Consider the following 27,574-nt stretch of genomic DNA (forward strand, 5'->3'; position numbering starts at 1 on the left):
CAAATTGTTGAACCCAGGCTAATTACTCTCCATGCAACAGTGCACTCTGCCTTAACCAGCTGTTTTCACTGTAATGAGCTGTTCTTCACCAATGTGTTGTTTGCTCTTTGGCCTGTGGATGCAAAATTTCCAAGACACATGCAATGAAATTATTTAAGACTTCTGTTCTGAGCTTCAGCTTTTCTGGCCACATTCTAAATATTTAATATCAATGAAAAGAGCACTGGTAAAAACCCCAGCTGATTGATTTCAATCACTTTAAACACGAAGCAGAATACCCACAACCAACCAATGTCATTGAAGCCCTGCAGCTGCTGTGAGTCTGACATATCCTCACAGCATGGTTAAGTGTCCGAAATGATCAGAGATGTGAAATCTACTTATAAGCTCAAAAATTACATTTACTAAAAAACAACTATTCAAATAAAATATCAAAGCAGAATGCATTTCATGCCACATTTTGTTCAAGTGTTTATGCTCACAGAAATCAATCAATTTAACATCACCAAAAAATAATTCAGAAACATTTTAATTCTGTACTTTCATCTTCCTTCTTGAAAATGTGCCCCTCCTGTAAGGGAAATGATGATTTCTTCACCCACTCTGTGCATTTTTGCTACATTTTATTTTAAATGTGGCCCTTAAACTTCACAAGTCTTTTCCTCTTGCCAGGTTCTGTCATGTATTTTGATTTATTCACAGTTTCCTTGACTAAATTTTGCACTCTGATGCTTGAGGGGCCTCTGCACACATTCAAACTTCCTTGATGGGATGTAAATATAATTAATACAAGGCACTGCTGATTCCACACTCAGTGTTAAGTTTACTCGTCCTTAACATAATTGATGCATCTGTGTTGGTGTTTAAAGACCTGGAAATTAGAAAATCATAATCACAGTCCATTAACGCAGATTCCTAGATCAATACTGAGCTAAGTGACTCGACTTCAGAAGTTGCAATGGCCAGGGCAGTCAGTAAAAAACCCTTTGGGCCTATCACCATCTACCAAAATAAATGTGAACGTTCAGCACATTGGGGAGCATCAATGGAAGGAGGAGGTCATCATCAGAACAAGGAAAGAGAAAAAAGTTTTCAAGTTGCAGAGAGGGGGAGGAATGGATGGATTGGACAAAGGGATTATCTCTGATAGGATGTAGCCAAAATTGGTATTGGTTCATGAGGGGAGTTAGAGAGAGGAAAAGTAAGTAGCCATGCAGAAGAAGCTGCGAATGCAGGTCAAACCTGCAGTAAATACAAATCATGCAGAATCGGCTCAGGTGGCCATTGCAAAATAGGACATGGTCATAGATTAACACAGTGTGTTTGCATTTGATGTTTTTGCAATACTGTTTAATTCATTCTTCTAAATTCCAGTGAGTACAGTCCCAGACAACTCAATCTCTCAAATATTATCAGATCATATCCACAGTGCAACAGAATATTTAAATTTTAAATTTAAATTTAGACTTACAGCTCGGCAACAGGCCCTTTAGGCCCACGAGTCCACGCCACCCAATTTACATTCAATTAACCTGCACCCCCAGCACGTTCCGAATGCCAGAGCCCCTGGGGAAAACCCATGTAGACATGGGGAGAATGTACAAATTCCTTACGAGCAGAGCGGGATTCAAACCCCGATCCCGATCGCTGGCATTGTAACAGCGTTGCACTGACCACAACACCAACTGAAGCTGGAGTGAGTCTGAATGAAGGGAGGTCATTAACTCTACCTTGTAATAATTGTAATTTTTCATTTTCTTGTTGGATCCTCTTTAAAGGATATGTTCATGAAATTTTCACTATAATTCTCCAACATCAAACTAACAACAGTGCAACCCGTAACACTTTTATCGTTCAAATAAAAACAGAAAATGACAGAGATATTCTGCAGGTCAAGCAGTATCTGTATGGAGAGCAAAACAGTTAGTGATTTCTTAGCCATGTAATCTTACCTTGAAGAGAAAACTCTGATTCACTCTGTCTTCTTCAAGGCCCCCCCCCCCCTCCCAACTGAAACTGGAAGAGAGAGGATGAATAGGTTGTGTCTAAATTCTTTGGAGCTGTGGAGAATGAGGGGCAATTTTCATGAAACTTATAAGAGTATGGCAGGGTAGATGTCATGGAGTTTTCACAATTTGGAGAATTTCAAATTATCTGTGCATAGTTTCAGGATAAGAAGCCAATCATTTCCACATTTATGTGGAAATTTCTTCTTGCAGAGAGCAGTAAATCTCTGGAATTTTCTGCTCCACAAAGTTGTGTAGGATGTATCATTGAGAGTATTAAAAGTGGAACCAGATAGTATTTTGAAAGATTAGGGGATAGAGGGCAATGAGGATCTGGAGTCAAGGAAGAGACTTGGGGGAAGGTCCACTCCTGACTCTATTGTCTGGCGTGTAATGCTGTTATGAGCAGGAGGTCACAAAACAGGAGGTTGTCCTTTGCAAGTGCAATATCCCAGCAGGCTGGAGGAGATAATCCTCCTCATGGCTACAGAGGTGAAAACTACCACTGAACCAGAGGCGACACTGACACTCCCAGCAACAATGCTCACCAACAATAATTCAGTGCTGTGAGAGGCTCGGACAAAGAGGATTGAGGTCAGAACAGGAAAGGTCCCTCAGCTTGTCAGACAGGGTAATCAGTCAGGGCAGAAATTTGTTCCTGCGAGATGTGGGATATTGGGAAGATATTGTCCCTGGGGAATTACATTTGAGGGAAGTGCATCCAGCTGCAGCTCCTCAATGAATGTGTTCAGGAATTGACATTGAACTCAGGATTGTTGGAAGAGCAGAGAAGGTTAGAGACTGCAACTATGGTGATGTAGTCTCACCTCAGGTACATGTTGCAGTCAGTTGGGTGAAAACTAGGAAAAGAGGGAGAAAGTAGACAGTGCAGAGGTATACTGGATATTGCTGGGTGAAATGACCCATCAGAGGGTAGCAAGAGCAGCAATACCACGACTGTCTCTGAATATCAGCAGGGAAGGTGAAATCAGGTGAAACAAGAGTAGGCGATTGTATGGTCGGGGATAGACAGTAGAAAAAAAATTTCTGTGGCTGAGAATGAGACTCCAGATAGCGTGTGGGGATCCAGATTCAGGATTTTGAGTAGGTACAAGACATTCTGGGAGGGGAAGGAGAACAGCCAGAGGTCATGGTCCATATTGGTACCAATGACAGAGGTAGGAAGGGAAATATGTCCTGCAGAATGTTCAGGAAGTTAGTCAAGTCAAGTTTATTGTCATCTGATTGCCCAAGTACAACCTGCCAAAACAGCGTTCTCCAGTCCTTGGTGCAAAACATGCAGACACTCACCCAGACATAACTCACATAGAGATAAACAATGCATATGAAGGACAAGTATTCATCTACACAAATAAATGTTGTTTCATGAAGATGAGAGTCTCGGATGGTCAGTGTGAGCAGTTCCTTTGGTTGCTCAGCATTCTCACTGTCTGTGGGAAGAAGCTGTTCCTCAGCCTGGTGGTGCTGGCTCTGATACTCCTGTATCTCTTCTCCTACGGGAGCAGCTGAAAAATGCTGTGTGCAGCATGGAAAGGGTCCTCAATTATTTTCCGTGCTCTCTTCAGACAACAATCTCAGTAGATCACATCATTGGTGGAGGAGCAGGCAGGGGAGGGAGACTCCAGTGATTCTCTCTGCCATTCTTATGGTCCTGTCAATTGACTTCTGACCTATTTCTCTGCAGCAACCTTACCACACTGTGATGCAGCCGGCCAGGATGCTCTCAATTGAGTCCTATAGAAGGTTGACTTAATGGTGGCCAGTAGCCTTGCCCACTTCAATCTTCTCAGGAAGTGCAGTCACTGTTGTGCCTTCCTGACAAGTGAGGAGATGTTGTCTGTCCACGATAGGTCACTAGTTAAGTGAATTCCAAGGAACTTGGTGCTCTCCGCTCTGCTGCAAAATGGTTAATGTGCAGTGGAGGGTGGTAGAAAAATGTTTCCTAGTCCTCCTGTCATCCACGATTATTTCCTTCCTCTTGGCCACGTTGAGACACAGGTTGTTACTCTTGCACCATTTCACAAGATTTTCCACCTCATCTCTATATTGTTGTTGGTGATGAGGCCAATTACTGTTGTGTCATCTGCAAACTTGATGACACTTTGGCAATGCAGTCATGGGTCAGTAGCGTCAACAGAAATGGGCTGAGCACACAGCCCTGAGGTGCATCAGTGCGCAGCATGACAGTGCTCACGTTATGCTACCGACCCGGACAGACTGCGGTCTTTGTGTTAAGAATCCAGTTACAGAGAGGGGTGTTGAGTCCCAGCAAGGACAGCTTCTCCACCTGCCTCTGGAGAATGATCGTGTTCAATGCTGAGCTGAAGTCAATGGTGTATGAGGTATTATTCTCCAGGTGGGTCAGGACGGAGTCAAGTAACAAGGCTATAGCATCGTGTGTGGAACAGTTTATTCTTTAGGCAAAGTAAAATAGGTCCAGTGTCTCTGGTAGGTGTGCTTTGATATGTTCCACAGTTGTAGTCATAGTGGCTTGATATTGTCGCCCTCTTGGATACTGGGATGATGGTGGTGGTCTTGAACACTGCGGGAATGATGGACTACTGCATTGAGGTGTTGAAGATGTCCATTGAGACCTCCTTCCATTGGTCTGGGTAGTCTTTCAGTACCCAACCAAGTAAGTTGTCTAATCTCGTTAATGTGTGGATTCACCTTGGATAGGGTTCTCTTCACCTCAGCCACAAATATGTGAGGGGTCTGTTCATGATCCCTTGCCACATATGCCTTGTGTTTCCAGTGTCACACAGCTGTCTGTGGATCTTCTGTGCATAGCCCACCTTGCCTTCCAGATTGCATGGAAGAGTTCACCCCTGGCTGATCTTAGTGCCATCCTATCCCCTGTCCTGAAGGCAGCCTCACGAGTTCTGAGAAGTGGTCAGACCTCTGCATCCAACCATGAGAGACCTTTACACAGCCTTGTCATTCCAGGATATTTACAGCTTTTTTGTCGTAAAAGCACTGACACGAAATGGTGGGATCTTTCCAGTCCCGACTTTTTTCCAGCAACAGGCACAGTGTCAGCCCTGGAAAGCCATCTGTGTATGAAGGGATTCCATCGATCCGGGACCAACTCGGGTAAGGATGTGTACTATATTTTTTCAAGTGTATTTACAGGTAAGCATATAAAACTTCAACAAAGTATGCAAGGAGGACAAAAGGAAAAAAATATTTTTAATAATAACACTGCTGTCCCACTCTCTTCTGGCAGCCCGCAATTATACAGCAAAGGTAAAAGGCAGAATCGATCTGGCTGACACCGAGTAGTTCACTCGGGAATACCTGACTGGCAGGCACTTGAGGTTTAGCTCATCGCCGATGTTTATGTGTACTCCCATAAATACAGAAGTCTGAAATGAGCTGTAGGTGAAATAGCTGGAGCCAAAGATGAAATAAGCTGGTGGTGAAATAGTGATGCAACCTCTACTAGACTCACCGCTTCATTAGGTGGGTGAAGCACTGATGTGTTGCTGGGAGGAGAATGAGAGATGATTTAATTTATAAGTACATAATTCATGATCTTGACAGAACAGATATGGGGTGGCTGTTGGTCTTTCAAAATAGGGCTTGATCATTTATGAATAAGATGAAAACTATGTATCAAAGGGTACTGAATCTGGAACTCTACAGAAGGAGAGTGTGAATGCTCAGTTACTGAATGGATTTAAGACAGTCACTGACAGACCTTCAGATATTAAGGGAGAGGAGATTAGTGTTAGGGAGTGGCATTGTGATAAAAGACCAGCCCCCACACTGACCCTACCGCCTGTTCTCAGCTGAACCCAGGTGTGTCTAGTCACCTTATGCTGTGAGCAAGATGGTCTGTACCTTTGTCCTCAGTTTGAACAGTCTGAAGCCCACCACACAGATTCCCTCCAACCCCCCCCCGCCCCACGCTCCTGACAGCCTGTCACCAGCCCCCAAAGATAGGTAGTGGTGATTAGTAAAGGATTACTTAAGGTGGTATGTGAGTGGAAAGAAAAAATTTGAAAACCACGCTTTTATTTTCTTTTTAAATTATTTTATTGATTTTAATAAATAACTTATACAAACAAAAAAGGTACAATTCAATAAGATGACATAGATAGTTACACAAACTAAATAAGATATTTTGTTTAGCACTTGCATACATAAATTCTAAATCATATCCATAATTACAAGATGAGAGAGCAACTGCAGCTCATAGCAGCCTCTCCGGACACAGGTGTTACAATTATCTAAGTAGGTGCTATGAAGGAACACTGAAATGGATCGAGGATGATCTCTGGAATGATGAGGAATGGGAAAGGCAATGCTGGTGGAGATAACACGAAAGAAGCAGATCTTTTGAGAAGTCAATGAGTTCTGACTCGATCAGCTGGTGCTGGCAGCAATAGCTCATTGTGGCCTGGTGGTCACAGACAAATCCTCCATGCAGAATCGGTGGTGAAAGCTGGAGTCAGCAGGGTGGTGGCTGGCAGTCATAAGGTGGGGTGCAGCTGCGAGGGCCTTCTGCATCACTGGTACCGGTGCTGTGTCGGGCTAGAAAAACGACGCAGAGTCAAGGAGTTAGTCCGAGGGTCCGGAGCGGTGGGCTGCATGCTGGCTTAGCCATTTTGGCTAGAAGTGCAGGGTATAGCAGTGGCTGGTGCCGGGACCAAGGCTCTGAGCAACTGTACACTGAGGGGCGTTTCCCTGAAAAATAGGCTGAAGGATTCTTATTACCACCTCTGGACAGGGGAACGACAACTATTGAGCCAGGAGTCAATTTATGCTGATATGGACATTGCTATCCTGTCTACTGAGCCCACGGACTAGTCTCAGTCTATGAACATGTTCCATTCACTGTTATTTTGTACATTTTGTTGAGTAGTTTGTTTTAAAGTTAAATGTAATGTTATGCTGTTAATTTGTAAGGGATAAAATTGTAACTGGGAGGCTAGGATAAGTTGGTAGCTGTGGTTTGTGATGGCTGAGGAGCAGTTGCTCACAGAAGCCTCTTGCTCCAGTGCCATTTTGCCCACTTCTGTGCTTGATCCTATGTATAGTATTATGTTATTAAGTGAAATCTTGTCCTGGAGAAATGCAATTTCATTTTTATAGCTCTTTTGCAGTTTGAAAAATGGCAATAAATTCTGACTGACTGACTGATAATTCATAATCTAAATAGTATAGACCTTGTTTTAGGAAAAAACTGTAATAATGCAAAGAAGAAGAAAGGAAAGAAGAAAATAGTAAAGGAGAAAAACCCAAACCCCTTACCTAACCCTGTTGTCAGATGCAATATATGTCTGGCATTAAAAGAAAAACGAAGGCAAAAATAAATTAATATAAAGAACTTAGAAAAAATAAAGTCAGTCAATTTAATTACATTGGAGTAAAATTATAAAGTAAGATCATGAGTCATAAATGATCCCCATAACTTCTGGAATCCTAGATCTGAATTACTGATTGAATAACGAATCTTTTCCATGTTCAAACAGGACATGATGCCACGCAACCATTGATCATGATTAGGCGGGGTAGCATCCTTACACAAGTAAAATCCCATGCCTCGTGAAAAGAGAGGCAAAAGAAATGGTCCTTTGAACCAGAGATAAAGAAGAATCATTCCCTCCCATTGCACCAAAAAGGGCCACCAAAGAATTCGGTGTTAAATCTGTATTGAAAATTCATATGTTCTGGACGTCCTAATCTAGAAAAATACTGGAGAGGTTTTCCATACTCTATCGAAAACTACTGTTTTAATTGTACCTAATTAACTCATTATGTGCATGGTTTCATAACTCCAAAGGAAATGGGCCAAATGATAATTTTTCTCAAGCAAAATATTTCGGTAACAATTGAGTCTGGAGCAGTGGTTCTCAACCTTCCCTTCCCACTCACATACCACCTTAAGTAATCCTTTACCAATTACAGAGCACCAATGGCATAGGAATTACTTAAGGTATAGATCAATACTTGCTGTAGATTTTCCCACACTCTTATACAAATTGTGCTCGTGTGTTTATTTCCATTAACATTTTCCAACACTCTTCTATTAATTGTTGTGTGTTAATAAAAGTAATATTTGATTGCAGACACTTGTGTCCAGACTCGTCTCCCTTGAGCCTGACACTTTCTCAACATGACCAGTGCGGAGACCGACAGTGGGCCACCGGGAGAGTTTCCCGCCAGCCCACCACTAGCCCCCAATGAACCACGCAGCGAGAATAATCACCATTATCACCCTAATTTCAACTTTGCAGATAAGACCGGGGGAATATTTTTGAGCCATTTTTTGGAGAACAAAAGTGGGTCTAACAAGTCGTCAAACACGGGCATGTTGTAGCTGACACTAGACACTGATGCCAACATTGTTGAGTTGCATGTCCCACCTCTTTTGCTCCTGGAATGTTGGCTTGCTATGTAAAAAGACACACTGACCTGGCATTGTACCGGCTTTGTTCAATTCAGTGTAAATGACCAAAACCGTCTTAATGCCAGGTCTTCCTTACAGCAATATCGTGGGATTTCTATGCAAACATCTCTGTGGCTTCCAGTTAGCCCTGGTTGTGAAGCATTTGATCTTGATGATATCCTCAATGCACTTGCTGATGTAACCAGTCATTGAGCTTGTGTACTCCTCTATGTTTACATGACCATTGTAGGTGGCTGCCTCCCTGAAATTGCTCCAGTCCGTGGTCTCAAAGCAATCTTGTAGCACTGCTGTGCCCACCCCTCCCCCCAGCCATGTCCTAATCTCACTGAAAACTGACCTATTTTGCTTTGTCAGTGATCTGTACATCAGGGATAACAGGACAGATATGATAGTAAGTTAATTTCTATGTTGTTACCTTGGGATTACTATCTGTGCCACATGGTGGTGAAGCAAGAAACAGAAATAAAGTGCAGGTTAATGCATGGTTAAGGAGCTGGTACAGCAGGGAGGGATTTGGATATTTGGATCATTGGGCTCTCTTCCAGGGAAGATGGGACCTGCACAAGAAGGATTAGTTGCACCTGAATGGGAAGGGGAGCAATATCCTTGCAGGGAAGCACTGGGGATTGCAGGGGAACCTGAGCAACAAGGCAAGTGGATGTGTTGAGGGGATGGTAGATACTCAGGCTAGCAAGCCTAAAAGGAAGGAAGGAAAGGACAAATGAATGGTCACAATGAGACTGAGGAGCTGAAGTGTGTTTATTTTAAAGCAAAGAGTTTTATAATTTAGGCAAAAGAAATTAGTACCTCAATCTGATGGAGACAAGACTGTAAGAGGGACAGGACTGTTGTTTTAAGCAGGACAGAGAAGGAGGTGAAATGGGCATAGGCATAGCAATGCTTCACAGCTGCACCAGAGAGGACCTAATGGTGGGCTCAACCACTGAGGCCTTGTGGTGGAGATCAGGAATAAAGAGGTGCAATCACTTTGATAGTGCTCGTATACCTCCCAAAGGGCATCGAGAGGTGGAGGAATAGATACACAGAAACTATGGAAAGTTGCAAAAGCAACAGGGTTGTCATTGTAGAAGACTCATTTCCACAAAATTAACTGATTAGTGCCAGAGGCTTAAATGGAGCTAATTTGAGAAGTACGTCCAGGAGAATTTCTTGAAACAACCTTTGAAATTAAGAGAGAGGTGATGTTGGGTCTATAGAGGAGTATTAGTCACTGGGCTTGATGGGTTATATCCCCAGTGAGCCTTGACAAAGATCTTTGCATCCTTACTCCAGTGGACTGGAGTGTAGCTAATCTTGATCCTATATTCAGAAATGGAAAAAAAGAATTATAGGCCAGTAAGCCTTACGTCAGTGGCAGGAAACTATTGGAAAAGATATCCAGGGATATCTTTGGATAAGCATAGCAAAAGAGCTATAAAAATGAAATTGCATTTCTCCAGGACAAGATTTCACTTAATAACATAATACTATACATAGGATCAAGCACAGAAGTGGGCAAAATGGCACTGGAGCAAGAGGCTTCTGTGAGGGATAAGTCTTGTCTTACCAATAAATTTTTGGAGGAGATAACAAAGTTGTTGATGAGGGCAGTGAATGTTGTCAGCATGGATTTTAGTCAGGTGTTTGACAAGGTCTCTCCTGGTTGGCTGATTCAGAAGGTGTAGATGTGTGGGATCCATGGTGAGTTGATAGTATGAATTTGAAAGTGGCTGGTTCATAGAAGACTAAGGGTAGTGATAGAAGGCTGTTATTCCATCTGGAGGCCTGTGTTGAGTGGCCTTCCACAGTTATCAGCATCAGGACCCCAGTGTTTGTGTTATATATTAATGACTTGAATGTGGAGGCTTTGGAAGAGTACAGAAGATTTTTTTACCGGTATGTTGCTTGATTTGGAAGGTATGAACTGTGGGACAAACGTGTAGAAGGCTGAGGGGGTGACCTGATGGAGTTTTCCAAAATCATGAGAGTCATTGATCGGGTGAGACAGTTGGAATCACATTCCCAGAACAAGGGTCTCACACACTGGAGGACAAGCATTTAAGGTGAGGGGAAAGAAGGTTAAGACTTCCATGCTGGGCAAATATAGGTGCTTGGAACAGGCTGCCAGGAACAGTGATGGATGGAGATACAATAATAACATTCAAGAGACTTTCAGATATACACAAGAATATGAAGGGGATGGAGGGGTATCTATCAGGTGCAAAAACAAGTTTTCTGTTTCACTTAGATATCATCTTTTGCATAGATCTGTGGGCCAAAGGGCCTGTTCCAGTGCTGTACTCTTCCATGACCTGACGTGATCTCAACAGGGACCTTATTACCAACTCACTAAAGCAAAACAAAAATCCCATTGGTGGTCTGGGAAGGGGCTTCTGCTTGCCAGCACCCCCTCCCCTTCACAGGTTTATTAAAAGTGGTGCACATTCGGTGAAGGAATGCTTCAGAAAATAAAAGGAAGGTGGAGGAGCTCAGTAGATCAGGTACAATTCACAGAGAGAAATGGACAGTCAGCCTTATGGGTCAGGAATGCCTCAAGGTATATGAGTAAATGAAGATTGAGAATCCCTGCATGAGAGGCATTTGTGGCTTTCTGTTCAACACTAGATGAGGGACTTCCACAGCAAAGGTAAAAGGTTTCCTGGAGTCCCAGAGACATTGAGGAAAACCACAATTGAGATTCTTTCATGACAGGGCTGTTACAGATTGCACAGAGAAGCTGAACACATTGTCAAAAGCAAGTGATGACAAGGATTGTGAAGGTGTCCATCTCTATCTTGTGCAAAAGGATGTGGAGGATCAAGTATTTTTGCATATCTTGCAATGACTGATCTTCTGTCCTTCACGATACTGATTCATAACTGCACGACCAAATTCAGTTTCAACAGAATAATCACATTTGTGGATGATACAACAGTCGTTGTCCTCATAAGCAAAAAGGATGAGTCGCATTACAGAGAGGAGGTTGAAAGGCTCGTAAAATGGTGCAAAAACAATGACCTGAGTCTCAACGTGGACAAGGCAAAGAATATAACAATGGACTTCAGAAAATGAAAGTCAACCATTCTCCACTACATATCAATGGTTCTGTCATGGAAAGAGTGGAGAGCACATAAGGGATGACCTATCCTGGACTCATAGCACCTCCTCATTGGTCAGGATGGTGCAGTAGCGCCAACACTTCCTAAGGAAGCTGAGGAGGGCAAGGCTATCAGCCCGACCTTGACAACCTTTTACAGGAGCACAATTTAGAGTGTCCTGTCTGGCTGCATCATTTTGTGTTCTGGAAGCAAAGCATCAGAATGGAAGTCAACACAGAGAATAATTAAAACAGCTGAGAGGATCACAAAGGTCTCCTTTCCTCTATAAATGACATTTACTGGGAGCATTGTCTAAATAGGGCTCAAGGAATTAGAAAAGACCCTTTCCATCCAGTGCAGAGTATCTTCAACCCACTACCATCAAAAGAAAGGAACAGGAGCATCAAAACAGGGTGACATGGTTGGCGTAGTGGTTAGCGTAATGCCTTTACATCACCAGCGTTCAGGACCACAGTTCGAATCCAGCACAGTCTGTAAGGAGTTTGTACTTTCTCTCCGCATCTGCATGGGTTTTCCCAGGGGGCTCCAGTTTCCTCCCATCTTTCAAAACGTACCAGGGTTAATAGGGTGTAAATATGGCAGCAAGGACTTGAGCCAAAATGTTATCAAGCTTTATGTCTGCATTTAAGTTTAAATTTTAAAGATCAGACTGCCAGGCTGGTAAATAGCAGATTCCCACAGGCTGTGAAACTGATGAACTCTAACCTATAAAAGTGAAAATCACCCCAAATATTTATATGTATTTATTTTAATTATTAATGTGATCTTTATGTACTGCTTATTTTGTGATTTTGAGCGTGCAACATGGTCTGGAGAGACATTGTTTCATTGGGTTATATGTGTACAATTTTGAATTTAAACTTGATATATGTTAAATTACTGTGCTTGATTGTAGCTGGATATTGAATGACACTTCCCCTTCACATTGATAGCTACATTTTAGGAGACCACATGACTGTGAAATAATTAGGACTCATGTTGTGGCTGTCATGTCATTCCACCAATGACTGCGAATGACCCATAGTGCTATCCTGTGACTCCACTCCCATGGTTTCTCTCACCTTTGCAGCCCCAGGAGACCAATTGATCTGGAGGCCTTCAGGCAGTGGATCCCAAGGTCCTCCACCTGTGGTCTGATGACTGGCTGTCAAAGATCTTTGTATCTCTTTCTGCTAATCAAAGGCATTTCAAAACAGGTGAATTAACTATAAAATCATGTTTAAAAAAATGGGGCCAAATATAAAGCATATCAGGCCCTCAGCTGATGAAACTCAGCACAATATTTGACTCAATGCTGAGTCGAAGGGCAGGGAAGAATCTCAAACAGGGAACATTGAACGTTGTACAGACATGACATTCAGGAACATGCCACACTGTTTCCTGGTATTTTGTCCACAATGACAGGTGAAGAGGACCTAGTCTGATCTATTGCGGACATCTCTGACAGAGCTGCTCGTGAGGCAGGGAAAGATGCCACAACATGAGATGAAACATCTGTTTGGCATTGCACCAAAGTCCTGAAGCTTTACTCTGCCTTTTGTGTGAAAGCATTGGTAATGCGAGAGCATGTCTGTAAACAGTGGTATGCAATACAAAACACTGACAATCTGAACCAGTGTTCAGAACTGTAGAATATCATTGATTTTAGGAAATTATATTTTGTGCAAAGGTCAAGAAGAGTATATGGTGTCATTGATCAGGATAAAAAGAGGTTTTATAAAAAGTCACATAAGTAACAGATGAAGTAACCATTCCTTTCTTGGTTATATTCAGTGCAGGTGGGCTTTCACTGCAGGATGGAAGGGATTTTATTCTTCACCTGCATTCTCCCAATGAATTGTTGTCATTCCAAATTGGTGATCATGTTTATGTTGTGGGGTAGATCATAGCATCATGACTCTCTTTTCAGGCTCTTTATAAAAATTGATCTCTCACGATGGGCTCCATATGTCCACTGCTGTTGATACTTGCCTACCTTACTCTACTTGGACATGAGGCTGTGGGTGCTGAGTAAGGATATAGCCACCTTTAACCTACTTCTGCTTTTGGGTTTCATGTCAAACTATGCGAGATAATCATAGTTACAGAGAGAGAAAGAGAGAGAGAGAGAGAGAGAGAGAGAGAGAGAGAGCAAAACACCAGGTCCTTAATGAAAATTGGCACAGGTTTCCTGAAGATGGGTGTGTAGCATCCAGAGATGCCTTGGAGTTCATGCCATGACCAGCAAATACAGACTCAGGATAAATTTTATATTTTAAATTTAGACATGCAGCAAGCCCGTGGTGCTCAATTACACCTCATTCACCTATAACCCCAGTACATTTTTGAATGATGGTAGTAAACCGGAATACCTGGAGGAAACCCATGCAGACACAGGGAGAATGTGCAAATTCCTTACAGATAGCGCCACATTCGAACCCCCATCACTGGTGCTGCAACAGTGTTGCACTAATCGCCTCTCTCACCGTGTTGCCTCTGTGCTTCCCAGACATGGTATTCACATTGAGAGAAAAAATGTTCCAAGTCATGAAAGACAATCCTTAATAGGCCATGATTAAAGTCAAAATGGACTCATGGAGAACCAGCCAGCATTCAGTGTGTGTCTGAAACTAAGGAAAAATCAGTCTGCACCCATGTCCAATTTCACAATTGGCCTGACTTTACCAAAAAAAGATTATTAGCTCTAACACTCAATGTTTTAATTAGATTTTCTCACTTTCTGAGACCAAGTACATTTAATCTCTCCTGATTGCTCAACCTGTCACTCAGGAATCTGCACACCACCTGCCACAAGGAAGGTATGTTCTACTGAGACACTCTGAATGAGGTAGTTTGAAAGGCTAGACAATCTCAAATCAAGTTCACTTGCTGTGATATTTTGGTGATTCTTCACTCTAGACATTTTGCAACAATGGATAAAAATATATGCCTTCCTTATTCATTGCAGTGTCTAATCTCTGTGCCTCATTAACTGGCACACCAGATCCCTCTGTACACACTTTCAAATCTCCCATTCTGTTTTTCAACTTATCTTCCAAATTGCACAACTTCACATTTTCTCACATCATACATCATCTTCTGTCTTTTTGTACCCTTGGTAATTTTCTGTATCCCATTTACATCCTCTTCATAGCTCAGTTCCACTCTTAGCTACGGTAGGTTACATTGGCAAATGCTGAAATATTCTCACTCTATTTTTTTCATGCAAGCCATAAAGATACATTCAGAACAGCTGAGGTTTACTTCACTGTTAGTTTGTCAGTCCACAAATCATCTTTGCTGCTTTTTATCTTTTAGCCAGTCTTCTAACCATGCTGTTATACTGACTGTACAAGCACACAGGCCTATACCTTGTTATAATTGTCCTACCTTACCAAGAACATAAAAATCTACTTCATCTACTGGTTTTTCTTTGTGTACTCTGCAAATTACATCCTCAAAAATTCTCTTTCGCACCTGATTCTCCCCGCCTCCCCCACCAATGTAAAACTATGTTGACTCTGTCTAATCATGATATTGGACCAGCTCTTGCAAACCCATTCATACCACCTCAAATCATTGCATGTAGGGCCCACATGCCCATTCTAACTTGGTCCAGATATAAACTTCCCTGGCCCAAAGCATTGGTAACTCCTTCATCATTCTCAATGGGCACCAAGGTCTCATGAAACCCTACCAATAAAATAGCACTGAAAACTTCACAGCAGACTAGGATCTACCTGACCACCAGCTTTGTACATAATCAATGTAATTAATCCAATTACAGTGCCACCAAAATAATTGAAATTCAAAATTGAACTGTTTTTAAAAACAAAAAGTATATTAACAAAAAGCACCTAAAATGTGAATTATAGCAGCAGAATAAAGTCACTGATATGATTTTCCAAATTTGTCAGGAAATCCAAGACCTCTACAAAAACTCCCAGCTTTTTGTCTTCTCTTTTTATTTTGCTGTTAACATCTTATACTCTTTATTCAAAAATTCTGACAAAAGAACATTTTCTCTTTGAGATGGCATTATCAAAGTAAAGAATAAATCCAGATTTGTTCTATTAAGGATGCTCTCCATTTGTTGATTTTCCTCACACAAGAATGAGTATTGTAACAATTATTCTGAAATAACTCCTATTCAGAATCTGTACTTTGGCCCTTTTTTTGTTTTTGCCCGTAAAATTCTGTGGCTAATGAATTCTGTAAATGAAATCTGAATTCATAAAAATTTAAATTTAAACATGACTTGGATTTGGCCAAAATAAATTGGTTCATTTGTTGTCAATTTATACCTTTAGCTGATAATGTATGTCCAGCTTCAGAAATATATAAAGTTGCATTTTATTTCAACCAACCAATAAGAAAATGGTTTGATTAAATTTACTTAATATATTTGAATTTTCTTTGAACTTGAGACTTACCCAGGCTAATTTTATTTGAAACCTTAAAACCATTGGCTCCCATTCTACAGAATTTAATAGTGTGGTGTAACATTTGCTAATTCTAAAACTATCATTCATTCACCAGAATATCAGTTCATTCTTAAAAATTAGATGTCACTAATCTGTATTTTTCCTTCTTTCAAAAGATTAATTTCTCTACTCACAAAAAAAAGAGACTGGGGACTATAAATACCGTTTAAGAAAGCCTAATTACAAATTACCAACATTTGATAGAATTTGAAATGATTTGCTTCAGGTAATAATAAATAATTAACAAATTAAAGAAAATGTCAATTGTTTTCAATCAATGTGAGATGATATAGAACCATTGCTAGTGAGTCACATCATCACAGTAAAACATTAATGTCACCTTCAGACAAAAATGGAATGTCTGGCTCAAATAATGTGCAATGTTAATGATGTGCAAGAGTCCAATCAGAATTGTTGACAACAAAACCCTCTTTGTAGCAAGTTCTGGTTCCCTGACATAATTAAATCTTTTAACCTTCACTGGAGGCTGTTTGAAGAGGTAGCTTGTTCAGTACTGCTTTTATCCACAGTGTTGCTGGGGTTTACCCCCATGCAGATTGTTTTTTAAAAGTCATAAATTGATTCTCATTAAGTGTTCAATTAAATTTAACTGACCCTTGGGGAGAATGTCAATTCAGTATTCTCATGCAAATCGCAAGCAAAACTGTGCTTATTTTTCTCTCAAAAAATTTACAATATATGTGAAACAAATGCAAACTTCATCATGAACTGGTGCAGTCAGGCAACATGGCAGAACTTATTTCAACAAAGAAATATGAAACCAGGATTTAGCTGGGCTAAAAGTTGATGAAAAGTAATTTTGAGAAAGGCTTAGTTTACTTAAAATGGATTAAAAAAATCTTTGGTTCAGCATCAGCCTGGCCATAACCAAATAAGTGCAGGTTCAGGGATAGTGTCTATGCATTGGAAAATTTCAAATATTGTTCCTTTGTTCAAGAATGGGCGTGAGGATACAGTCAGGATACACAGATCAGCCAGATTAACCACATTTGCTGGGACAGTTCCAGGAATAATTAGGGAGAGAATTAAGCAGTCTTGATGAATGGCATTGATAAGAGAACATCAACACATTGTATCCAAAAAACATGACAGAGCTTTGATGACAAAGGGACAGAGGTGATGGATCAGGGTAATTCGGTTGATGTGATGATATATATATTCCCTTCCAAACACTGATAAAATGCCTCACAAAAGGCCTGTCTCCAAAGTTGAAGTCTCTGGAATAAAGAAGCTCCAGCATTATAGAAGGGAAAGAGTATGTCTGAGGAGCTGGAGGCCAATCCATCTTTCAAATCTTCACCCACTCATTAAAAACATGGCTGATTTTCTACCTCAATGCCATTTTCCAGAACAATCCCATTATCTCTCGATTCCTTTGTTGAACAGACATCCACCAATGGTTATATGGCATGGTTAATATAGCAGTCAGCACACCACTATTAAGCATCAGTGACGGGTTCGAATCCAACTCTTGTAAGGAGTTTGTTCATTCTCCCTGTGTCTGTGAGCGTTTTCTCCGGGAGCTCCAGTTTCCTCCCATCCTTTCAAAAGGTACAAGGTTGTAGGTTGGTTAGAGTAATTAAACTGGACCGCCTCATGGGCTGTAAGGGCCTGTTACCATGCTGTAAGTCTACATTTAAAAATATATTTATAATTATATTTTGAATGAATTCATTGAGTGAATCTCCATGTTTCTCCTGCTTCTAAACAACTACATTAAGACTTTTGTACTCTTGTCTTCAAATTCTCTCAATACAAAGGCTAACAGATCATTTGCCCTTTGTCACACCAGCATGTTGGTTCTCAATGTCTTCTGTACATGCATACCCAGGACCCAATAAACATTTACACCACCCAATAGCTTGCGATTCACTATATACCTTGCTTTTTCTGTTGTTTGCCAAAGTGAATAAAGTGACATTTTCCTGCCTTAACATTCAACCTGCTACATTTTTCCCTGGTCAATCAAACTGTTTATATCTATTTGAACCCTCTTTATATTCTTCATATTCAGAATCCCACCCACTTGAGCATCACAAGCAAACTTGGAAATGTTGTATTAGTTCTCCTCAGGCAAATCATTTATGGTTTTTACACAGCCGCTGCAATAATTTCCCATCGACACTTTTTGCACTTACCTACCAGATTGGTAGTTCACACAGGAAGGATGTTTACACTAAATACCTGAGTTTTGGTAATTTTGTTGGCTGGACATGAATTGACATTGACCATGATGTAGGCTCTGCATGCGACGTACAGCGTCACAGCGTTGACATCGTCCTATTCATTTAGCCCTTTCTTGCAGACCACCTGCAGTTCAGTGTAGATGGCAGGCAGTCTGCAAGTACTGCCACAGGAAAATTTTTGGAGTGGGAATGAGTCAGTCATTTCCATTCTGAACATTTTACCTAGCCAATGTTGCGTTAATTTTGCAAAAATTTCCCATGACACAGCGGCTGTGTAAAAACCATAATTATGTACAGCTGGAGCTCAAGACCAGCAATGCCACTCTTATCGTGCGAAGTGATTATTCTCAACCTGAGCACACAAATAAAATCTAAAATAGTGAGTCATTATGATAACTGTTAAAAACAACAATGTGAGGTTTTCATCGACCTTACAAAAAATGCCTCAAATAGAATACACTTAATCTTCATTCTGTTAATTTCAGATTATGATGTATAAAATGAAGAAGAAAATTGGCCTGGTTCATGAATATTAAATTTTTATCAGGGTTCTCTACAAATTGGCAATAGAATGTTCTTTGTCTCACCATCACTCTGCAAAAGCTTTACAAATATTTCCAATCTGAACCAAAAAAGCTAAAAACATTAAAATCAAGTCCAAATAAGATACTGAAAGACATACAGATATTTCAAATTGATCCTTCAAAATATTTGTGTTAAAATTGTACCTCGGGCAAATGCTTGGCACAGATAATCCTGCAGCGATTATATCATAAGGACATGACTTTCAGTGCATGATGCTATTTTCAACTCCCAATGGATTGTGGCAACCCAAGTATACATGCATAAAATACAGTACTGAAAAATATATTTTGTGTAATTCCTCTTGGCTATGAAGTCTCCACCAACATACTTTGAAAACTAAGCCAATGAGAAGCTGTTCAGTTTGTGACCTGCAGTGATTGGGACCTAATGTTCCAATGAAGGAAACAGTCAAACGGTGTTTTTGTATGCCATGGTTTAGTAAAGATGCCAATATTTCAGGCGTAATAGTTTAGAATATTGGCATTACATTGTTGTTTAATGTTGAGTAGTATCTGTATGAAAATAACCAACTAGATATTGGATGTCATGACATTAAAATTAAAAATAATAGTGGCTGGAGACTCAAGAGACTGCAGATGGCGGAATCTGGAGCACATACTGCGAGGGGAACTCAGTCAGGCAACATCTGTGGAGAGAGAGACAGTCACCATTTCAGGTCAAGAACCTACATTAAGAGCATGTAAAGTGAAGATAGCCTTTAAAAAGTGGAGAGGGGAAGGCAGGAGCTGGTAAGCAGTGGGGTAGATCAAGGTGAGGTGGGTTTGATGGGCAGATGGAGATGGGTGGAGACCAGAAGGTGGAGCTGGTGGTTGAGGTTGGATACTAATCAGTGGAGAAAACAGATAATTGAATCTGATTTTTAAAAAAAAAGGAAGGTGATGAGTGAAACCAGATTAGGGAGAGGTGGAAACAGTAGGGGAGGAGGGTTAAGGTGACAGGCAGATAGAGCTAGGTGGATGAAAGAAAAGACACTGGGTGACAGGGGATTAGAAAGAAGAATGTGTGAAAGGACTTGGGCAGATCAGAAGGAAAAAAGATTGGAGGGAAAATGGGTTACCTAAAATGGGACAATCTAATGTACATGTTATTGAGTATTTGGCTACCCAGAAGGATTAAGAGGTGCTCCTCATCTGGGTTCTGTTTGGCTTCACTCTGGCAGTGGAGAAGGCCAAGGACAGACAGGTCTGTGTAGGAATTAGGAGGAGATTTAAAATGGCTTGCAGCTGGGAGCGCCAGATGGTCATTACAGACAGAGCATAGGTTTTTGGCAAAGCAGTTGCCAAGTTTGCATTTGGTCTTGTTGATGTAATGTATCTGTGAATATTCATCTAGATGTATGTGAACACTGGAAATTATCTGGATAAAATACTATTTATTTGGTTCTTAATTGTTTCTTAATTGGTTCTTAATTGTCAGCCTGCAGCTGACGTGGACTTTTTACCCCCTCCATAAATCTTCGTCCGCGAAGCCAAGCCAAAGAAGAAGAAAGAATTGTTTAAATATATTTGAAGAATATACAACATTTAATTTTCATATTATTAATGAATATCAGTGTGTATGTGATTCAAATTGTGTCTTTATTCAATTTAAATTCTTTTCCAATTTCTGTTGACAGTTCTGTGTCTCTGGCTTTATCTTTCAGGATTCTCCTCCACTTTCTTTACTTCTACTACTGCCCCATTCCCAGTTGCCAGTAGCCTCTTTTACACTTGTGCCCCACCAAATCAGCTGTTCAATGTCCCGGGATAGGAATAATGTTTTTGCTGTTCGCACTTGACCACTCTTAACTGGGACACTGGACATGTTCACCCTTGCAAGGAGCCATTCCCGGGTTTAGGAGTGTTCTACCTTCTACCAGTAATGTTATGACACATCAAGCGATGGTGCACCTGCCCTAAATCCTGATCAATGATAACCTTATATTTGAACAAAGTAATCATAGAACATAATGAAGCTTTATGTACAGCACAATATGAACCCTTCAGCCCCTGTTGTTGTTGTGCAACGTATATAAACCTTCATAAGGGACTGTAGGAAAGTGCTAGCAATAAATAGCAAAATCATGGACAGTTTTTAAACAGGGTGGGAAAGTTGATAGCGCAATCGCGCACAATTTATAAAGACCATGGGAAAAAGCGATGGCAGACCTACCCACACAGAATGCTGTGCAGCAGACAAAGGGCTATATGCATGACTGCATGCATGGAGCACTCGTGGAGGGGTTACTCTGCCGCAAGGGCTTTTGGGAAGTCAGGTCCACCATCGGTTTTTCCACGGTCTTTATAAATTGTGCGTTATAGTGCTACCAATTTACCCATGCTGTTAAATAAAATCTGCTATTGCTATTTATTTCCTCTCTCTCTCTCTCCTCCTGCCACTTTACCACAGCAAAGTTTATACTTCCTTTTTAATATTTTGTTCCTTTACATTCACGATGTATATCAAAAACTTGGGTCATTTCTGTCCCATTCTACACCTGCCTGATTGCAATGCTGGCATCTGCAGATGTGAGGGATTATACTAGGGGTCAAGGACGTCAGTCCCCGGCATGAGATGACGTCATTTCACGCTGACGTGTAGACAGTTTTCATTCCACACTGGACCCTTTTTTAGGCCAATTAGCTGTTAATTCCTGGGACTACTTGCAGGTGGGGAAGGGGATAATGATTCACTGTCTTCTCTCGGTATTTCATGTCAAGTTGCATCATATCCAAAATTTCAGCAACAAAGAATTTAAAATGCTGGACTACAGGAAACTACTCGAAGTTATGACACTATCTTTTGTTTCTGTGTACACTGGAGTATCAAAATGAAATTTGTGAATTTGGTCCTTTTTTGTCTAGCTCTGTTTTGCACTGTTAAGGTTTACTGCAGGGAACATGTCAAAAGAATCTTACCTGCACAGAACTTGATCCCTCTCAAACTTGGACTACAAATTGCCCTATCTCATGATATGCAAATGGAAATGGGATGGGGGAAATTACCACATTCAAAACAACACTTTTAACTGCATATTACATGGTATTTTGTGCCATCTGACATGGGATTGTATTGAATGAACCATGATGGGACTTTCAAAGTCTGAAAATGTTTTTTTTTGTTGAAAATCTATTTTATTATAAATGAAGTGTACAGTAATGATCATATTTCCATAATGCATTGGTTAAAATTACTCCTAAATTTGTGCACTTTTACTTAAGAAAATGATGCCTTTCTAACAGATTGTTCTCATGTGTGCAAAAGCATTCACACCCTTTGAACACATGAGCAGAATGTCTTTCACACTTGGAAAGGATTATTTATAAATAGGACGGTTTACTTTTTAAAAATGTCTATATACAGTATAAAAGGTATGGTGATGAAACAGGCCTTGCTTCATTAATCAACAAATAATTATTTTAAAATGACCTTGAATTGTATTGAAAGCTGAGATACCAGGGAACAATATGTTTCCTCTTTTTTGTTACTAAAGAGACATGGCTTAGAGCTAAACTACTGCTTAAATTGCACTTCTATCAGCAATCATTTCCTTGTGCTCATAAAATTCTTCTACTCTGTAGCCTTTTATTGCAATTCTCCAAAGCCCTTAGTGACAAGCTGTTGAAATCAAACATTGTTCTGTTAAAATTGTTGTAATAGAGACAGATAAAATATTTTGTTTCTCCGCAATTTTGGTTATGCAGAATCTGCCACTTATTCGGTTCCTATTTCATCAGTTTTATCAATTTGTTCGAATCTGTTACCTTGGGCTTCACAAAACTTTTTCATTTGACCACAAATAAGATGGAGATGGACACATTTTCTTTTATTCAGAGCTTGCTGTATGCTGACACCTTACTGCAGAATGGAATATTGTACAGTTAGCTGTTCTGAAGCTTCACTATTTCAAATGAAAATATTTGAATTCGATCTTAGATCAATTAGCCCCATTGCAACATTCTGCTCATCAGCTATTTGTCAGCAACAATAAAAACTTACGTGCAAAAATTAGTTCTTTATTGTTTTTGATTCATAGTTATTACTTTGTTGCATTCTGCAGTGTGTCAGGGTTTGACAAACATGCACTTACTGTTGATTTTCAGACCAGAATCTAATCAGCTGCCCGAAGCTCCCCCAGCACTGCTTTAGCTGTTCTCTAGTTACAAACCCTAAAGTGTGCATGCTATTGATAAAGTTGTAATCTAACTCTACTGTTCACTTTCCTGTATCTGCAAATAACAATGCTGCTTTAATGGAATATTGCTTGTCTTGTTACTTATTTAATAGTTCCAGTCTTGCTGAACATCAGTTCTTCTGTAAGTGCAACATATGCAAACATCAGCTGGATTCCAGGAATGGGACATGCAGCTTCTGAATTTTATGTTGCATACATGAATAACCGTAAGCTGTTCTCACTTTCTAATTCTGCAGAAATTGTAGTTAAATCCCCATGGGCCTATTAATGTCGCTTTCCTACTAGCCCTGCTAACTATGATTAATGAAGCAGATCAATGCAGTTAACTACTTTACAACTTGCTCTCAAATTAGCAGCAGCTGCAGGCAAGTTTTATGATAACTAAAAGAATGTATTGTTCCTTTTTAACATGTATTGTTATATACCTACCAATAACAGACACACATGGTGACACTTTAAGAAATAATAAAATGCAGTGATAAATGTGACATAAACTTTATATTTTAACTTGAGTATACTTGAGCTGTTTTGGGATTTTAATCCCAGCCATTGTGTTGCAGTTAATTTTCTTAATGCAATTTCCATAGGTAAAGGTAAATGGAAGATTTCAGACGCAGTAAATGTTTCACAAAATTTCCACATCTTAGAAGGGCTAGAACCTGGAACTGAATATACAATCCGGCTTATGGCTGAGAACTGGTCTGATAACAATAGCATTTTTGAAGATGTTATAGAAACAAGGGGAAAAGGTGAGGCACTGGTCCCATTCAAAATCTAGTGAGCAAACGTGTCAGGCGCTAAAAAGAAACATTGACAAAACCAGTGGCGGAGCTTGTTGCAGGATTGGAAGCAGTGGTGGTGGTGAAAGTCAGGGCCTTGGGCCAGGATGAATGAAGGGTCAAGCTGCCCTTCAACACCCCCCCCCCCACCCCTTTCAACCTCGGTGGATGACCTACATGCTTTTGAAGGGTAGACTCTTTCAAACCTAAGTTTGGCTTCCTAGGTTTGGCCAGGAAATCTCAGCAAACCCAAGGCAACGCCCATGACCAGTTGCCAGTCAGCCCATTCCCCCCCCCCCCCCCACCCTGAGCAATCAATTGAACTCCTTGTTTTGGTATCTTCTCCATTTTCTAGCATGGCCCTCTGCTCCCAATCACTGCCTCCCCTCAAACCCATTTTTTCAGCTCAGAGAGTTGTCCAACTTCTGCTCCGTCACTGAGAGAAATCTCAGCTTATATTTAAAAGAATTGTTGATGCTATGGAGAAAAATAATGATTTTTAAGATTATGAAAAGAACTGTTAAAGTGCAAGATACTGAAAAACACATATTTGCATGAATATTATTGCACATTACATTCAGTTCTTTGGCTTTCTATATGCTTTGCTGCTATCCTGTTGGTTCAACTTGCTTTTTGCTAATTTATAAGCATTGTTATGCATGCGCTGTTGAGTCTTTCCCTTTCCTGAGCCGGTTCTTACTGCCATGCTTTATAATTCATTTGTGACTGGTATTTCAAGCGAAGTTTAGACGTGATGAGAAAACAGTGAATTAATCAACCTAATCAATAACCAAGCACACAGTGATAATCCAAGATTCATTTTGAATTTCAAACCTGTTCTCAATTCCCTGAATAATTTTATGTATTTGCACAGCAGATGTTAAGAGCAATTTGCTGAAATTTGTATCTAATAAGGAAGAAATGGTTATTACACACAATGTTAACCACAATTGCATTTTCAGAATGTAACTATGTAATTTGTTTTCTGCACTTCATGTGTAGCAACATCGATTCATAAAATGACAATAGAATGAACAACTAAAACCTGGTTGTCTCCTGACAAAAGGCCGTTGTACTAATGTTGGCAATGGACAAGATTAAGGATAGAATCATTTTCAGTAGTGAGGTTATTTTTGTACAATGTAAACAATACCATGTGCTCCTTTGAGAGGAAATTCAAAATGATGCCTGTCTCCTTTTGTTTATTTCTTTAATTTGGACAAATTATGTCAATGGAAGAATTCTTTCCAAAAAATCCATTTTCAAAGGTATAACTGCACCACTGAAGCATATGAAATTTTATTCTTGGAGCTCATTGCCAGGTTAGAATATTTACAGGTATCACAAAATAAACAATCAGTTCCTCATCATCAAGTTTAAATCCACAAAATATTTATCAATTCTTGACATTTTGATTTGGCAGATGAGAACGATATCACAATTGCACAAAATTGTTACAATTTGTCTTGCATTTTATCTTTTTTTACTGACGGTTACAACGATCACTTCATTCAACTAATTACTTCTTTTCTTAATGATTAATTACTGGGTATATGGTCTACAACAGCTTATGCAGGAATACATGGAGGAATATCAACACAAGGATGGTTTATTGGCCTTATGTGTGCCGTGGCTCTCCTTACCTTGATTTTACTAATTGCTTGCTTCATAAAGAGAAACAAAGGAGGGAAATATTCAGGTATGCTCTCATTTTATGATTCAAACTGTGTGAATATAATGGGTAAACTGGTGACTGGTTCTGATCGAGGGAATGCAGGGTCTGAGAGGAAAGAAAAGGTCTTCAGAACAGCTTTAAAAATCATTCTGTCCACTCATGAAGCAAATATCAGCTTTTAAATTTGGATTTAACCCTGTAATGATAAAATAAAATGCTATCTAAACAGAATCTATTTACAATCTCTTTTAGGTGTTTCATTAGATCTGTGCATGAATAATTAGAATATGAGCAGCAGGCAAACATCTTTGAAAAAAAAAATTACAACATCTATATTTGGAGAGCTGACTCAAAGTTCTTCAATATAGATGGCAGAGAAATTTATCTTTCAGCCTAGTGTTTGGTTCCAAAGTTGTCAATTATTTTTTTCCATTTAAGAAATACAAATAATGAAAGGGCATAAACTAATAGCACATTGATTTCACTAACATTCGTGCTATAATCTCCTTTAATTTGGAGACTATCCTTCCTCTAGATCGTGATAAATAACTGTGTCGGAAACCATCTTATGAAGAATCTTTTGTATGTTACTTCTTTTCATCTTATAACAGCATTTATATAAATTATTGAAGGTGCTTTTGAAATAGTTGGAAGGCAAATCCCACATCTTAATAGTGCCCTTTGATAACCGACTCAGATACTCTGCCCAGAATGAGAGGTTGTGATTTCTGCAAATTTTCCAAAAGTAATCACTTCTTCAGTTAAAAAAAAACTTGCACCATCAAATATTCAGGAAAACATGTTGCCGAGAAGTTGATGTTTTGAAGAAAGACAAGAAATTGAATTTACAATGAACCAAAATACAGACAAAGCTAATTGCAAATGAATGATGTAAAACACTTCATTAGAATATGCACGTGGAGTACTCAATGTTGTAGTTACAGAATATCATTTTTGAGTAATTGATTGAACAGCACAAAGCAATAGTTATAATAACGACATGTATTAGAGTTGATTATGATCAATGAATTTTGTTTTGTTCAAGATGTACAGCTTATAACTTTGGTTCATTTTGAATTCATTCAACTAAATGTTTACTACCAAACATTGCAGGGCATGAATATGCTTGATTTAAGGAAACAGGAATACTATGTCAACCGAGGAAAGAATAGACGCTTGCTTTCCATACAAACACCCAACCCACAACTCCCACCAAAAGTGAAGCTGCAAAAACTCAGGACACAAATCAGATTATTATTTCTGGCTATTTCATACATGTTCCTGAAGCAAGATAAATCTGAGCCAAATGTCTTAACTTTGAATCCTTATTCTTGTTTCAGACACCGAGCTCATTTTCATCTGTGCCTCATTAGAGTTCAGCCGTATTTTTAGTTAGTTAATTGGTCACATGAGTGTATTTGGACAGTGTGGGGCCTTGTGGGCTGGAAGGGCTTGTATCTCTAAATTACATTTTAAAAATTAATTATTGAGATTAAAAGCACACTTGATATATTCTGACTTCAATGGCAAAGTTTGATGAATGATATCTTTTGCATTTTCATCTGCTTCTCCAGTTAAAGATAAAGAAGATGCACGGGCAGATCCAGAAGCTCAGCCAATGAAAGAGGAAACATTTGGAGAATATGGGTAAGTACCTGAAGAAAACTGAGCAGAAAGACCATCACCATTTTGATCTCTCTTGTGAAATTTTACATTCTGACTTAAAATGCCACCATGTGTAAACATTGCACAAGCATTGTGGCAGCTTTCCTTCAGAGTGGAGTTCACACATTTTTATACCGATTTATTTTCAAGCTGCATGTCACGGTAAATTAATCCAGAATTCACTTCCATGTTGTTATTGGTTACTTTTACCTTGGTTACTTCATAACAATAACTGCAACATTACAGGATTTAGAATTCCCTCAATTTGAAGTCGTCCTTTGAACCCAGCAACTATTCCCTCATTCGGAAGTCTGCAGCCGTCTCCCGACAAGAGGTGAAGCATTCCACTGGGGAATATTCACTGGGGAAGGCAGAAAAGGCAAGGGGAAGACACTGAAGGAATGGATGTGTGGTGATTTGATTTCTGCTTGTTCTGTGACATCA

At 39.8% G+C, this 27,574-nt stretch overlaps 1 protein-coding gene and 1 long non-coding RNA gene across 10 annotated transcripts in view; one reads left to right on the top strand and one right to left on the bottom strand.

Annotated features, from left to right (window-relative positions):
* Window positions 1-27,574, top strand: part of chl1b (cell adhesion molecule L1-like b) — a 687,190-nt gene that overhangs the window by 644,452 nt on the left and 15,164 nt on the right. For 5 of the 9 annotated variants that reach the window (XM_069936961.1, XM_069936960.1, XM_069936963.1 and 2 more), the window contains 4 exons: window positions 23,104-23,217; window positions 23,599-23,760; window positions 25,358-25,489; window positions 27,040-27,112. In XM_069936961.1, the coding sequence (XP_069793062.1) occupies window positions 23,104-23,217; window positions 23,599-23,760; window positions 25,358-25,489; window positions 27,040-27,112 (481 nt within the window). The remainder of the gene's footprint in view (window positions 1-23,103; window positions 23,218-23,598; window positions 23,761-25,357; window positions 25,490-27,039; window positions 27,113-27,574) is intronic. The other 4 variants (XM_069936966.1, XM_069936965.1, XM_069936967.1 and 1 more) reach the window with 4 other exon arrangements.
* The window catches only part of LOC138763203 (uncharacterized), a 43,887-nt gene continuing 16,826 nt past the window's right edge, over window positions 514-27,574 (bottom strand). The window contains exon 2 of the long non-coding RNA XR_011357389.1: window positions 514-871. This is a non-coding gene — a long non-coding RNA (uncharacterized lncRNA). The remainder of the gene's footprint in view (window positions 872-27,574) is intronic.

Source organism: Narcine bancroftii, chromosome 5 (genome assembly GCF_036971445.1).
Source record: "Narcine bancroftii isolate sNarBan1 chromosome 5, sNarBan1.hap1, whole genome shotgun sequence".
NCBI lineage: Eukaryota > Metazoa > Chordata > Chondrichthyes > Torpediniformes > Narcinidae > Narcine > Narcine bancroftii.